Source organism: Esox lucius, chromosome 23, assembly GCF_011004845.1.
Source record: "Esox lucius isolate fEsoLuc1 chromosome 23, fEsoLuc1.pri, whole genome shotgun sequence".
NCBI classification, from domain to species: domain Eukaryota; kingdom Metazoa; phylum Chordata; class Actinopteri; order Esociformes; family Esocidae; genus Esox; species Esox lucius.
Genome location: NC_047591.1, coordinates 6,123,792 through 6,139,792, shown reverse-complemented (window position 1 = coordinate 6,139,792; position 16,001 = coordinate 6,123,792). Strand labels below are relative to the sequence as shown.

At 40.4% G+C, this 16,001-nt stretch overlaps 1 protein-coding gene across 4 annotated transcripts in view; it reads right to left on the bottom strand.

Moving 5' to 3' along the window:
• Positions 1 to 14,430, bottom strand: part of tfec (transcription factor EC) — a 55,226-nt gene extending 40,796 nt beyond the window's left edge. Inside the window, exons 1-2 of one of the 4 annotated variants that reach the window (XM_010898247.4) lie at positions 14,334 to 14,430; positions 3,189 to 3,504 (exon numbers count right to left, since the gene is read on the bottom strand). In XM_010898247.4, coding sequence (XP_010896549.2) covers positions 3,189 to 3,482 — 294 coding nt within the window. In that variant the 5' untranslated portion in view covers positions 3,483 to 3,504; positions 14,334 to 14,430. Of the gene's footprint in view, positions 1 to 3,188; positions 3,505 to 4,628; positions 4,667 to 14,333 lie in introns of those variants that run through there. The other 3 variants (XM_010898250.3, XM_010898251.3, XM_010898249.3) reach the window with 3 other exon arrangements.
• Positions 14,431 to 16,001: the final 1,571 nt, after the last annotated feature.

Here is a 16,001-nt window from a genome sequence, read left to right as displayed (position 1 = left end):
TAACTTCTTTTTTCATATTTGTAACCTGCTATTAAACAAAACCAGAGGAATACAGTAGCCAGCTGCTGGAGAAAGTTCAGCTAAGGCCATCCTCATTTGGAGAAATGGAATTAGTTACTATGCCAGGGCTTTAATTTTATTTCTACCATGACCTAAGGCAACCTGCCTTGTTACTCCATTAAACCGCTGTTATTTCATTGGACTTCTAATTACAAACAGTGGATAAAGTATCACATTGCCCATCATTTAACTTCTGAGTGGTCCATTTCCATGTATAAAAATAGTATTGCTGTATATATATTCTCATGCTTAAAATCGGGGAAAACACACTATTACATTATATAATGAAAAAGATTTATGCACCATTTGGATTGTGTGGCACCATTGGTTTTTGAGTTACTAGTTAAAATAAGAGGCCAAATTCTTCGACTTGAAACACCCCTCCAATGACATTAGGGTAAACGTACCTATTAAGCCCAACAAAAGTATAGACATTTCTTTATATACTGCACTTTTTTCAAAACAAAGGATATAATATTAAGATTAATGTTTTATTTGAAGGTTTATTAATTATCTTGAGCCTTTTTATGTCAGGCCAAGAAATGTCATAAAAATACAATTACAATTATAGATAATGTAAGTTTACGTACAACAACCTTTGACTAATTTATTTTTAAATAAAATCTAGAAATATACACTGGAAATTAATACACAAAGTTATATTGATGTACATGATAAAAAATAAATAATTTACACTTAAGCTTAGAAATAATGGTCCTAATACTAAATAAATGATCAGTGTGTATAACAATTTTTGTTTCATTTAATTGTAAATAAGAGCAAATTAATTGGAAAATGGAAGATATCTTTCCTTAACATCTTGTTGCAGTACACTAAGCTATGTAGCTACTGTACTGTATTAGTTGGTACATATAGAGTGAGTACTAGTGCATAAAACCTATATTTTTCAACACTAAATACCTTTCTGTAGAACCACAATACCTTGGACATGTGGCTCCACTAGCCCACCTTTTGTTTCAACCCAGGAGACCAGGGCAATTCTGAACCCTGTTGGTTTGACATACACAGCAGATGAGTATTGACTTCTACATTGTTAAGGAGGTAGCACATAATAATGTTTCTGCAACTTTTGAACTGGCTATACATTTACTAAACCCTCAAACTGACTGTCTGCAAGCCTACTGGGCCCCACTGTTACACACCCAGGCACCCAGCCAGCCCAGATGGGTGGTCTGGCCCAGTCACTGCCTGAGTCTTTGTGGCTTAGCCTGTCAGGAGCCTGGTTATCCCCCTGAACTACCCCCTCCGTTCCCCCATCCTACCCCCAACGCCAGCCCCAAGCCCCAGGCCATCAGTGAGATCTACAGGGCTGTCATAACAGGGTCCCTGGATCTTGGATGTGAAACTACCCCTTCTAAACCCTCCACCTGCCCTGAGACACACGGTCAACATCAGGTATCATCAGGCTCACAGCAGGGGCTGCTTGTACATACACACTTATAAATTCCCCTCCATCCATCCATCCATCCTCCTGGTAGACCCTGCTTCTGAAAGGATAGGCTCTCTTGGTATCTCTTACGCACACACACACACACATACACACACACACATATGGAAACACACAAATACTTGCACAGGTGTATACACACACACTTACACTCTAAGAAAGATACACTATTTTTTGTATCTCACTCGCACAAACACATTCTCATTGGCACACACACACAGACACACACACATGCCAGTACAGAGCTAGAGTAGTAGCTCCTCTGAACCAGACACCCTTTAACACATGAAAGGCCCCCTGCAGACCAGAGAAAACACCACATCGCCTTTGAAGTTTTTCTGACTTCACCCTAGTACTGGCTGCAAGTCGGATTCATTACTTTCTTTGGGAAACCCATCTGGGCCAACTGCAACCTGGCTGCCAGTTATTCTGCTCCACATACAATAGCCTTAACTTCTCCTAACTATGAAACGGTTGCATCGAAGCCTGGGGGGAGACAATAAATAGGAAAGAAAAACTGATTTAAAACACTGTACAGTGTGCAATCAAAGCAAACATGCTAACATAAACCTCAAAGCTATAATTACAATGATATCTCTTGGCTCAGTGGTCCATCAGCACTGTGAGACGAGGACTTATATTCAGGCACAATGTCGATCAAATTCCTCTGGGACAGAATTGCAGAGAAATGACCCTTGAAACACACAGACCCTTTTTGGGTGGTTCCTGGATCAAATGTGCGGACATCGGCATGCGTTTGTAATCACATCATGAGATTAATTGTTGATGACAGAGCATAGGCAGCCAGCATGCACGGACAGCCACTCACATACACATTCAGTCAAGCTTCACACATTCATTCATTGCTATCCTCTCAAAGGTTTTTTGAGGAGGTTCATCTAAACTCATCAAAATGCAAATTCCAGCACCACCAAGCAAGTGATAATAACACCTTACCAAACCACATTGCCCACATTGGCAAAATGTTGGCTCAGTTATTTTCCCCTGGTACTGCAGGCTGGTGTTCCTTTGCTCATCTTCTTGTTGGCCCTTAAGACATTGCCTTAGTAACCCATATTTGTTCAGCTAACATCCCCACTTTGGGACGAGGCTGACCCAATGCCAAACAGAGGTTAGCGTGAGCTGGACAGTGCTCAACCTTCCCACCAAATAACCACGAGACCAGTGGTGTAACTGCCTTGCTTTTTACATTTATCTTGTCAGCTCAGGGATTGGACCTTTTAGTCCATGATCAAAATAGGGTCAGTGTATCAGCCATTAAAGTTTATTTCAGTAGACCACTGGTTTGGCAGCTAATCATCCTTTGGATGACTGATTAAACTTTTTGATGAAACTTTTCAATTAAACTTTTCGATTAAACTTTTCAATACAACTTTTCAATGGAACTTTTCAATGAAACTTTTCAATTAAACTTTTCAATTAAACTTTTCAATTAAACTTTTCAATTAAACTTTTAAGCGTTTTTGCCTAAACAGTTTGAGATTCAAGTTTGTGGGGATGCCTTTGAATAGTTTATAATTTCTCCTATGTATTCTTTCTCCAAAAATATAACAAGGAATGAACAACATTGAGTATGAGTTAACAGAAGCTGGAATTATTTTCACTGGGCAGTTACATTAAACAAGAACATGGTATATACCTTCCAAGTGTTGTTTGGTTGATACCATGCTGCCAAATGCTGCTCTGGGTACTGAGGCCCTGGGTACTGAGGCCCTGGGTACTGAAGCCCTGGGTATGGGCATGGCGGGCGAGCAGACCGGGTAGAACAGGCAGGGTGAGCTGGAGGAGCAGGGTAGGAACAGGTCCAGTGTTGCTCAGGCCAGGAACGCGGATGAGGCTGTGGTCCTGACGGGCTCCAGTATTCCTGCTTCATCCAATCAGGCTGGCCTCTTTCTAGCTGCCCAACAGGCAGGTCAGTCTGGGAATCGAACATGGCTGTCCAGGAATGGTCTTGTCTGGGTCAGAGTGAGAAAAACAGACGTTACAGGAAATAGCCCACTCTGTAATTTGATCATTGGCAGTCTTTATCAATCTACCTAACATACTGAACTTAATCAATATCCTGGTTTGTCTTCTTGAGATGAAAAATTTATTAATTATCTTTACGTTAATATGACTGACTGAAACGTATTTATGGCTGCCAATGTCTTACAGTCTTTCAGCTCTTGACAATAACTTTTCAAAATACTATTGTGGGCACCCACTAATAACATCCACATGAGATTCGTATTCAATCAAAGCATTTTCCATCTGTTGAGCAGCCTGTTTTTCAGTTGCCTCTTATCTGATTACAACAGAGGTTTCCTATTTAGGTTATGTCCTCTTAAAGTTAAAGTATTTTTCTTCCTAAAGCTGTTTAGAAAATCTAGATAATGAAAGTATCACTATAGTAATTGGGAGCATCATGTTCTGGGTAAACCATCTGAATTACCACGGCACAGTGAATTTAATTCATACAGTACATAAACCAAATCAAGTCGGCAATTTAATTGGGTAAACAAGCCTGCCAAACAAACCAATGTTATCAGTAAATAACGAGAGCCATCCAACTGGACATGCCCTGACAAGACATGTGGTGGCCATCTGTCTAAATAATACACTGCGTGCACAATTATTAGGCAAGTGAGTATTGTGATCGTATTATTTCTATGCATATTTTCGAACTCCAAACCATATAAATGCTCATTGGTTTGAATCATTTTCAGTTGACATGTATTGGTGTAATGAGGGAGGGTGTGGCCACAGTGAATAACACCTTATATCAAGGAGTGTATAATTATTAGGCAGCTTCATGAACTCTGGTAAAATGGGCCAAAATAGAGATTAAACTGACACTGAAAAGTCAAAGATTTGTAAAATGCCTTTCAGACGGATGCAACACTCTTGAAATATTAAAATATTGAGGTGTGACCACCGGCCAATCAAACGCTTTGTTGCGAAATAGTCAACTGGGGTGCAAAAAAACACATGGAGAAGAAAATATGCAAATTTACTGCAAAAGACTTGAGAATAATTGAACGTGAAGCTACCAGGAACCCATTATCCTCCAGTGCCACCATATTCCAGAACTGCAACCTACCTGGAGTGTCCAGAAGTACAAGGTGTCAAGTGTTCAGAGACATGGCCACGGTCAAGAAGCCTGAAAGAAGACCACCACTGAATAAGATTCACAAGTTGAAGCGTATTGATTGGGCAAAGAAATACCTAAAGACAAATTTTTCCAAGGTTTAATGGACAGATTAAATGAGAGTAACTCTTGATGGACCAGATGGATGGGCCTGTGGCTTGATCACTAATGGACACGGCACCACTTCGGGTCAGGCTCAAGGAGGGGTACTGTTATGGGCTGCTATGATTAAGGTTGAGGTAGTTGGAACTTTTCGGAGATGGACTGAAACTCAACTCCTATACCTACTGCCAGTTTCTGGAAGATACTTTCTTCAAGCAGTGGTACAGGAAGAAGTCCTCAGCATTCAAGAAGGCCATGATCTTTATGCAGGACAATGCTCCATCACATGCATCCAAGTAATCCACTGCTTGGCAAGCAAGCAAGGGCCTCAAGATAATGAATAATAATCTGGCCAACTTCCTCACATGGCTTAAATCCTGTTAAGAACTTGTCAAACGTGAGATTTACAGTCAGAGAAGACAATACACCTCTTTGAACAACATTTGGGAGGCTGTGGATGCTGCTTCAGCGAAAGTTGATCATGAACAGATCAAGAAACTGACAGACTGAATGGATGGAAGGCTCATAGCAGTTATTGAAAAGAAGGGTGGCTATATTGGTCACTGAATATTTTTTAAGGGACAAACATTTTAATTAATTGTCATTTTGTGTTACTTATTTGTTACACTTACTTTTAAAATTGAGAATAAACAAGTGAGTTGGGAGAAATCATTTTTGTAATTAATTGCTTGATAATTCTGCACACCAACTGTTTCCTAGTAATTGTGCACACTTATGTATTCCCCTGAGAAAGATCAAAACTCACTTTTCCTGTTAAACGGTTTGAGGTCTTGGATTGTCTGAGAGCATTGTGTTTGTTCAACAATAAAATAAATCTTGAGGAATACAGTTTGACTAATAATTGTGCACGGGATGTATTTCATCCCAGTATTGCCTATCTGTAAATGGTAGTACAGTGTCTTGAATTACTTTGTGTAGTGCCGCACACCTATTTTACCTCGCCGGAAATCAATTTTGGACCTGTCTCCAATGCCAAATAATTTCCCCTAGCCATTAAAACAGGTTTGTGCAGATGTGAGGTCACGGGAAAATTCTGCCTGCATTGTAAATCAACCAGCTTCTGCTTGCTGGACACCTGAATGTCAGCGTGTCACCTTTAAAGCATGTGTTCCCTGTTAGAGGTCAGTCAGGGAGAAATGGCCCCACACTCACAGGCAGCTGAGAAATAAACAGAGGCCAGGCTAGAAGGGGACAGCCTCTAATGGGGCTCTAAGGAGAAGTGGCAGGGGAGGGGAAGTGTGTGGCCACTAAGCAATGGACCTGCTCTTCATCCATTCTTTCATGAAGAGGTAATTGGGAAGGTTCTGGCTGTCTCTGTCTCTTTCCTCTCTTTCTTTCTGTGTCTCTCTCGACTGTCTGTCTCTTTTTTCTCTCACTATTTCCTGTCCATGGCGGGCATTGCAGAACACTGGTCCTAGATAATTGCCCGTTCAGACAGTGGACAAATGTGTTGGATGACGCTGTGTAACTGGAAGAAGCCGAATTGTGTGAGCCAATCTGCATTCCATGGGTGATGCCTGTTTTAGACTGCCCCTACGGAACAATTGGCCTAGTCTGCACTTGACTTGGGTCTGTGTCTCTGTTTGTGTGTAGGTCATTCTGTTAGGTGGAAGGCATTTTTCTCTCCAAAACAAGGAGCCCATTTGGCAGTGGTAATGTAGTAATAGACAAGGTAATGTCACTGAATTAGGCTTTTGTTGCCAGTTGCGCCCATTCACCACTTGGCCATATTTAGAGGTCAAACAGCACCAAGTCATTTGGGGACGTCTTTGTCTGTATTTCCCTGAACCGTTGACACCTATGCTAAGGGTGGTTAGTGTTGTAAGGAATGAGTAACGCCTACAAAAATGCCTTTTAATATCATTTATTTTGGTGACTTCCCCATATTACATGCCTGTTCATACGTGTGTGGTCGGCAGATTGTGTGGTTAGAGAATCTGACCTGTAACGGTTGCTAGATCAAATCCCGGAACAGGCGAACTGAAAAGGTCCGTCATTAAGCGAAGCTGTTAAATCTTGTTTCTCTTAGATAACAGGGTCTGGAAAATGACCGAAATATAAATATGGCCTTGATTGCATAATGGACTGTGCCGTCTGAGTACTGCAACAGTGAAACAGATTTCTTGTTTTGGCTATGGACTTCAAAACTGTGGATTTGATATCGGACCTCAAGGTTAAACAATAGATTAACAGTTTTGTTACTCATTATTTGGGCACATGCTGGTTCCACCAGTTAGGCATGACACTATTCATAATACATATAATAAATGGTGTCATGTCTAAATGACACCATTTATTACTGGTCTCCAAAAGGAATGGAAAAGATTAGTTTTTCCTGATTGCTAAGATACTGATTGCTAAGATAATGAAACTGGAAGTCAAGTTGATCTCCATTTGACCTAATTAGAACAGCAGTGTTCTTTGTTTGCAAAATAGTTTCTCATTTCTCATTGCTTTCACACACAATGTCAATGCCTTTGGTTTCTGGATATTCAAGCTCATCAGTGACATTCTGCACTGGTCACCTTTAGGAAAAACGTTTAGTGAAAAAAGCAGCCCATGTGTTGATGCTGAAATATGTTTATTTGCCTTTTATGGTACATACAATAATTACAGAGTCAACAAATGGCCCATATACCGTTGTGCTCATAAGTTTGCATACCCTGGCAAAATTGTGAAATGTTGGCATTGATTTTGAAAATATGACTGATCATGCAAAAAAAATGTATTTTATTTAAGGATAGTGATCATATGAAGCCATTTATTATCCAGTGGTTACAGCAGAAAAAGGTGAAGGTTCTGGAGTGGCCATCACAGTCTCCTGACCTTAATATCATCAAGCCACTCTGGGGAGATCTCAAATGTGTGGTTCATGCAAGACGACCAAAGACTTTGCATGACCTGGAGGCATTTTGCCAAGACAAATGGACAGCTATACCACCTGCAAGAATTTGGGGCCTCACTGACAACTATTACAAAAGACTGCACGCTGTCATTAATGCTAAAGGGGGCAATACACAGTATTAAGAACTAAGGGTATGCAGGCTTTTGAACAGTCAGTTCATTTTTTTCTTTGTTGCCATGTTTTGTTTTATGATTGTGCCAATCTGTTATGACCTACAGTTGAATGAATGCAATAAGAAATAAAAAACAATTTTTTTCCTGCTCACTCATGTTTTCTTTACAAATGTTATATTCAGCTCCGGAAAAAAATGCACCTTTAACTTTCCTTTCCATAAAAGTTGAAAAGGAAAGTTTAGGGTGAGGAACAGAAGCATTCAATTTGCCGTGGTCTCTTAATTTTAACCCTTCTGTTCCTCAACTTACTTTTCAACCTTACTTTTCAACTTTCTTGGAAAAGGAAAGAAAGAGATGCAGTGGTCTCTTAATTTTTTTTATTATTGAAGGGTACGCAAACTTTTGAGCAGAACTGTATATAAAAGTGTTAGCCATGCTTAGGTATACTGATATGTGTAGATAGTACAGTGAGGGAAACAAGACCCCCTGCAGATTTTGTGCGTTTGCCCACTGACAAAGAAAGTATCTGTCCCAGCACGGTGAAGATCAGCGCCACTGTGCCGTGCACTCCCAGTTCCCGTCACTCCACGAACTCACCCCGGACTCATTCACGGTCTCGTCTCCCATCATCACGCACACCAGGTCCCAAATATGTCATCACTATGTGTTTAAATGTTTCTCCTCTGCTCCCCTCACTTGTCCATCACGGTTGTTGGTATGACACGTACCGGGTGAGTGTTTTGTTATGCTGCTATGCCAGCGCTTTACGTTCCTTCAGTTTGTTTGTACTCTGTGTTTGTTTCAATTAAAAAGGTCTACATCGACGGCAATCCGTCTGCGCCTGGTTCCTCTCCTCCACCGCTGTTACATGATCAGTCAATCATTTTAATGGTAGGTTTATTTGAACTGTGAGAGATAGAATAACAACAAAACAATCCATAAAAATGCATGTCAAAAGTTATACATTGATTTGCATTTTAATGAGTGAAATAAGTATTTGATTCCCTTCAATCAGAACGATTTCTGGCTCCCAGGTGTCTTTTATACAGATAACGAGCTGACATTAGGAGCACACTCTTAAAGGGAGTCTAATCTCAGCTTGTTACCTGTAGAAAAGACACCTGTCCACAGAAGCAATCAGATTCCAAACTCTCCTCCATGGCCAAGACCAAAGAGCTGTCCAAGAATGTCACGGACAAGATTGTAGACCTACACAAGGCTGGAATGGGCTACAAGACCATCGCCAAGCAGCTTGGTGAGAAGGTGACAACAGTGGTTTGCAAATGGAAGAAACACAAAAGAACTGTCAATCTTCCTCGGTCTGGGGCTCCATGCAAGATCTCACCTCGTGGAGTTGCAATGATCATGAGAACGGTGAGGAATCAGCCCAGAACTACATGGGAGGATCTTGTTAATGATCTCAAGGAAGCTGGGACCAAGGTCACCAAGAAACCAATTGGTAATACCTTACGCTGTGAAGGACTGAAATCCTGCAGTGCCCGCAAGGTCCCCCTGCTCAAGAAAGCACATGTACAGGCCCGCCTGAAGTTTGCCAATCTGAATGATTCAGAGGAGAACTGGGTGAAAGTGTTGTGGTCAGATGAGACCAAATTCAAGCTCTTTGGCATCAACTCAACCCTTTAATTCCATAGAAAATCTGTGGAGGGAGCTGAAGCCTCGAGTTGCCAGACGTCAGCTTCGAAACCTTAATGACTTGGAGAAGATCTGCTAAGAGGAGTGGGACAAAATCCCTCCTGAGATGCGTGCAAACTTAGTGACCAACTACAAGAAACGTCTGACCTCTGTGATTGCCAGCAAAGGTTTTACCATCATGTACTAAGTCATGTTTTGAATACTTATTTCACTCATTAAAATGCTTCTTTGGACAGGTGTCTTTCATACAAGTAACAAGCTGAGATTAGGAGCACTCCCTTTAAGAGTGTGCTCCTAATCTCAGCTCGTTACCTGTATAAGAGACACCAGGGATTTTTGTCATTAGTTTTAGTGTTTTAGTACATTTTGCAAGTACAATTTGTATGGCCTTAAGTGTTTTTAGTTTGGACGTGCTTTAGCTGTTTTGATAATATGAATTCTGCTGGCAGGAAAGTGCTCAAGCAATCAAGAAAAACTGTAACATAATTTCCTAGTATGCTTTTGATTTAGAATTTTCTGACTACATCAAGTGTTTTTGATTAACGTGTATTTTACCAAGTACATATGAGAGAAAATAAATTTTCATTTACAGCAACAATCTACAGTATAAGAAATTGAATTGCCTTTGACATAAGAATGAATAATGTTTCTAAACTTTCTCATTATTATTTCCTATTCAGGATCATTTGTACTCATGCTTAAACACTTATACCATTCTTGGTTTGAACGAAAGTAACCGCAATAATATATATACAATCAAACCCAATCAAGCTGCCAATGCGTGTAACACGTTTCTAGTCACATGCTTGATATCATGGTGTGCTGGGGATATAGGACCAAATACCAAACATGCATCCTTAGTTTGGACATTACATTAATCAGTCCTACTGTAATACTACAGTGTGTATGAAATGTGTTGTCGTGTCTAAATGGTGAAATCAATATCCATTCTCTAACAATTTGGGAATGAATGTGCATCTCAAAAGATGCACTTCCGTCGTGCTCATTTTTATTAATCATTGATTTTAAGTTTATAGCATTGAATCCTAAGTATTATATCTCGTAACATATTCATCAAAATGCATTATAATCAAGACATTCACCTTAGCTGTCATTGGCTGGCATGTAACAAGGTAAATAAAGCACGACTAGTCCTTCAGCCAGATGTTACCAGTGGGATGTCACATTTATATCACCAGTCATTCACTGCTAAAGTAAAAAAAACTACAACTTTTTATAGAACCTGTTAGAAGTTCTCCAAAACAGGTAGTAAGAGGCTATAACGGTGACCAGTTGAGCCAGTCAATGGGTCAATCAGATCAGTTACTTCCTGATTCAGTGGCCTCAGGGCTTTTTGATTGTGGTCTTTTGAGGACAACATGCAAATGTAACTGTCTCGCTCTGTTTAAAGCAGGCTTCAGGCCACGATTTCTCGGTCTCCTGTAAAGCTGTGAACCTGTCAACATTGTCCTTCTGCCCCTCCTTGACTCAACTCTACACACACACACACACACCATCTCAACCCCAGGGAGAGAGGATGTCAGTTCATCGTCTTGAGGAGGTTCTGTGTGTCTCTGTCACAGTCTGACGAGCAAAACCCCCTCCCCCTAAACCCCCACCACCTCTCCTCCTCATTAAAACCCTTCCCATAGACACTAGCATTCTCTGTGGCTCTCCCCTCACCTCCTATCCTCCACCTGCTCTATGCCTCCCTTTAAGCCTCAAATCTTTATTTTCATCAGGCAATGAGTTGAACTGAAAAAAAGGAGAAAAAAAACATGTTTCTTCTCTCTTGCCTGTTGTCTTCTAGTGGGCTTCTGGGGCTTTGTGACAGACCTTTTAAGATCCAAGCACCTTTTTATTTGCTCTTTTCATCGCTAATTCTCTGTCACTGTCCCTGCACACCTCCCTGGGAGTGCTGAACAAGGCAGCCATGAGAGACTGCTTTGTTTACTCAGGAGGTGAGTCACTGAGCTTCGATAATGATGCGACTATCGACCCTGGAGAGATCCAGAGATTCAGGCTACCATCACGGCACCATGTTGCTATTCTGTTGGGAAATCCGGGCTGTGAAGACTTTGCTACGCTACAGTCATAACCGTTCTGTTTCCAAATGAACTCACATTAGGTCATAGTTGTGACTTTTGACATTATGTTTTCTCTCAACCGATTTGTAGATCAAACAAAATCTATGTAGGTATGTGTGATCTGGAGCCACATATTTTGATTTCATACGTGGGATCTTTTCTTGACCCACCTATTGAGGAATACAAGAGACGTTGACAAGAAAAGTAATAGATGAGGTAGACCAGGGAGTACAGGTTGCCCTTAGACTGAGTAATATTTTGGTTCTACTCTTTATATTTATGAATGCTTACAAATGCACCCAGTGTATATAGGCAAATGAGGAATGTCTTTAGGTTACATGATATATTAACAAAATGTGTATATGAGAGCACAGTAATTGTGAAAGTGTTCCCACCAAAATGCCCATACTCAATGTATGGGTTATAATTCAGTCAATATCTGATGTTTGTAGAATCTTAGTTTGTAGAATCTTCATCCATTGTTTAATTGTTGCCTTTTTTTTTTTCGCATTGAAAGAATAATTGAGAAATGTAGAAATGTTTAAATGGCAATGCAACCTTCACAGCCAGAATCAAAACAACCTTGACAGTGTGATTTTTTTTTGGTCTTGCAAGATAAAACATGCTCACTCTCAGGCTATATTAGTTTTGATGTAGCGTGTGTCCTTCATTAAGATATAACAGTTGGATTCATTGAACACCGTGGAACACATTCCTGGCAGGACTGAACCGTCTCATCGCAAATATGTACCTCCTGTGTTCATTTATGATGCACACACAGAGCATGTCCGCCTAGCGATTACAACATTAGCATGAGGGATATAATACACTGTCTGCCTGTCTGTCTGACTGTCTGTCGGTCTGTCTCACAAGTCAATTAGATCTCTTCCATTACTTCAAAGACAAAAGCACCAAGCCTCAGAGACAGTGGAATGGTCTTTGGGTGGGGAAAGAGATAAAGAAGACGGAATCTATGTCAGTCCATGTCATCTCTGATTAGTCAGGTCGGGGCAGTGGCGTATACGTTCAGTGAACACATTCAGTGAACACATTGAGACCCCCCCCCCATGGAGATGAGGTCATAAGGACAGTCTCCACTTTGAACTGTTCTGTTAGATCATCCATTGATCCAATGTTTACATTCTTCTCTCTCTTTGTCTCTCTCTCTTTCTACATCTTGGTCTCTCCCTCTCTGTTAATCGCAACTGTTTTATCTCTCTCTATTCAACCCTACTTTAATTGTAAGTGTGTGGTTGGTTCAGTGAAGGGTCCACTCTCTTTCCCACTACAGAAAAGTGAGTGTCTGAAGGGCTCTCCCATCATCAGACATAACACTTGATACGAGTGTCATCTCAAACCAAAGTCATCCTTTGGCAATGTTATTTTATCCACTCCCATTAACATATCAAACTCAGCTCAACTTTGAATTTGTGGTTTGCAAACCACATCTTTTGGTTGATGTGTCCATTCAATTGCTCATGTGTTCTAAATGTGCATTCTGTAATTCTCATAAGAATCACAAGAGGGCAGTGTATCCAGTGTTTTCTGTATCTCCCAGTACATTCTCTATTCATCCTATAGGAATGCATTATTAAAGTTCCTTACATAGTAAATAAACATACTATTATACATTTGGTTCAGCTGGAGGAGGACGAGTTCCGAAATCTGATTATTTATATAACTGTAATGTTGAGTTGGCTTTGACTCACAAAAATGACTCAGTCTACTCCAACACAAATTACAACACACTTTCTGGTAGCGAATCAAGACGTTTCTCATTTTCTCAGTTTCACCTCCCTATTATGCTTAGTAAGCATGAGCTGGACACAGCATGCATCTGTTTTCACGCATAGTGTGTACACATCCTCTATTTTATAACCATTGTCATTGTGACTCATGTGCCCCTTTAAAGGCCAACATGGGGCCCCCTCAAACAGCCCACTTCCTATCCAAACAGGATACTTATCTAACATGCTAAAATCAAATTCCCCGTGATCATCATGTCATATTACAGAAGTCTGAGAGTTTTCTAAACATTTCGAAAATAATATCTGGTGACTGAAAAAAGAGGAAATTCCCAAAAGAGAGGAATAAGAAAGACTTTCCTGCAATGTCATTGTGTACATTGAAGAAGTTGAGCGAAAACAAAAACAATCACAGCACACGAGATGCTTTCTCTTAGCCAAGGAGACTCTTGAAATGATGGCCTCTTCAGCTCCTCAAGAATATCTAACATAATTTTTTGCATTTTAGTCTAAGTTTTACAATAAGAGAGATTCACATATCAAATGGTTATTTCAGGCTATTCCACTGCTGTCAGATCACCAGAAAATAGATTTACACTTGGAATATTTGGATTTCCTAAATAGTCACATTAATAACAAAGATTATGGTTAAAGTATTGTAATACCTGAGAATACTCATTCAACATGAGTCATTAATCAAAGTGAGCTAGGCTGATTAAGTGTTCTTTGGACTCTTTATAACTAGCATGCCCTGAATGTAATATACTTCCTGCTGAACAGGATGTTGTTAGGGAAGGATATGATCAGAATAGGTAGAAGATTTTTGTTCAGATATTCCATTACCCTCGTGGTTTAGCTTTGAGTTAAGGATGGGGTTATCTAATCGGGTTATCTAGTCTAATCAGGTCAAACATCAATAAGGTATACAACATTCAAAATAATGGAATCCATTCAAATGGATGGTCCTAACATTTGAAAACTTTAGTAGTTACAGTTCATCATCTTTGTAGATAAATAAATGATTAGCCTACCTGTGTTTGAAGAAGCAGGAGGTGCAGTTGATTTGCTGTTAGCATTGGGCATCAACCCTTGATGGGCAAATGAAAGGGCCCTGTTTATTTAACCAAAGCTTATTTCCTCTTTTGTTTCTAATAGACCAAAGTGCAAAGGGAAGTTCTTACGTCAAGTCCTTGGTTGGACAAATCTTAGACAGAAATAATCACCCAACAAATTTGACCAGTCATCCTGCTGTGTTGCATAATGAGAAACGCGTGTCGTCTCCATTGTCTGTTTTTGAAGAGACTTGCTTCGTTAGGACAGAGGAGTTGGAGATGTTTTTGGAGTGCTATTAGAAAGTATATGTCGATTTCTTTTTAGAGGTGGTTTTCAGCAGTTGATATGGCTGTTATTGAAAACTCATATTTTTGAGACAATTTAAAATCATGCCAGAGAAATACTGACATCAGTTACTTTCATTTGAACTGAAGCCAGGATTCCATCCAAATATGGCATTGTGGCTTTTTAAAAGGCGATTTCTCACTGAGCGAACTTGCAGCAATTTCAGCAATCTCTGCCAACATTGCCTTTAAAAGCTGCAAAGCCAACAACTTGCTTTTGATTTGAATCCAGGCCTAATCCAGGCCCATCTCCACTCCTTCTTTGGACTAGCCTGCTCATGTGTTTTCTCAAGTGTCGTTACATTTTTCATGAACAAAGAAGCGCACAGGAGAACATCATTTGTCACCTTTGCAGAACTTGGACAGTATTCCATCAAGTACAAAGGAAAAGCACTTTACTCTGTTCCACAGCATTGAGCGAATGTCTGAGGCACACAGTATAATCTACATAATGAGAAAGTTGAACAGCCCATCTGAACTGATTTGAGAGAAAAAGCCTCCAATTCCCTCTTAAACATGTACTAGATTGATTATGTTTATTCACGCCAGCTGATGAGAGACATGGATGGACACTTGTTTTGGCAGAAAAGTTACGTCTTCAGATTGTCCACAGGGAACAAACAGCATTTGAACCCTCCCAAAAATTCAAGGTGTCGGAGAAGCACTCAGGAATGCAAATTCAGAAGCACTTCATTACTCTGCTTTCTGCCTGCAATCTTCTGTCTGAGAGGATGAACTAAGTGGTTAATCAAGCCTCGGTCTCGTCTGAGGGGCACAGAGAGGACAGGAGAGGCCTGTGGCATTGGCTGCTACATGGACTGTACACACAGTGGCCAGGCGATCGAAGCAGGCACTCAGAGAATTGTGTCGGCTTCAATGTCCAGCTGAGGTGAAGAGTCACCCAGCTCTTATAGGGGCAGCAGGCGTCTCAGTGGTCAGAGAAGCTCTTTTGTTCGATGGTGAGGTGGATAATGCAGTCTACTTGTTGCATATGGACTGGCTCTTTTGCTTTCTGAGAACATAAGTATTGTCATTAAGGTCTGATTGTCCAACCAGAAATCCACCAAACTGGAAGAGACCCTTTCATATTAAATTAACAGTACTTTCTGACTGTTGTTAGGTTCCTAGATTTTTCTATATTGTTTTTGTCCCCCAGAAGACAGCAATGCCAAATTGATTAGACCCAAGTGAATAACAATTAACGTTTGTCTTTTAACACAGTGGAAATATAGTGCCCTCGAGAATTACTGGCACCCTTGTTAAATCTGCCCAAAAGGATGTCATTTTTTTGTTGAGGTTTAT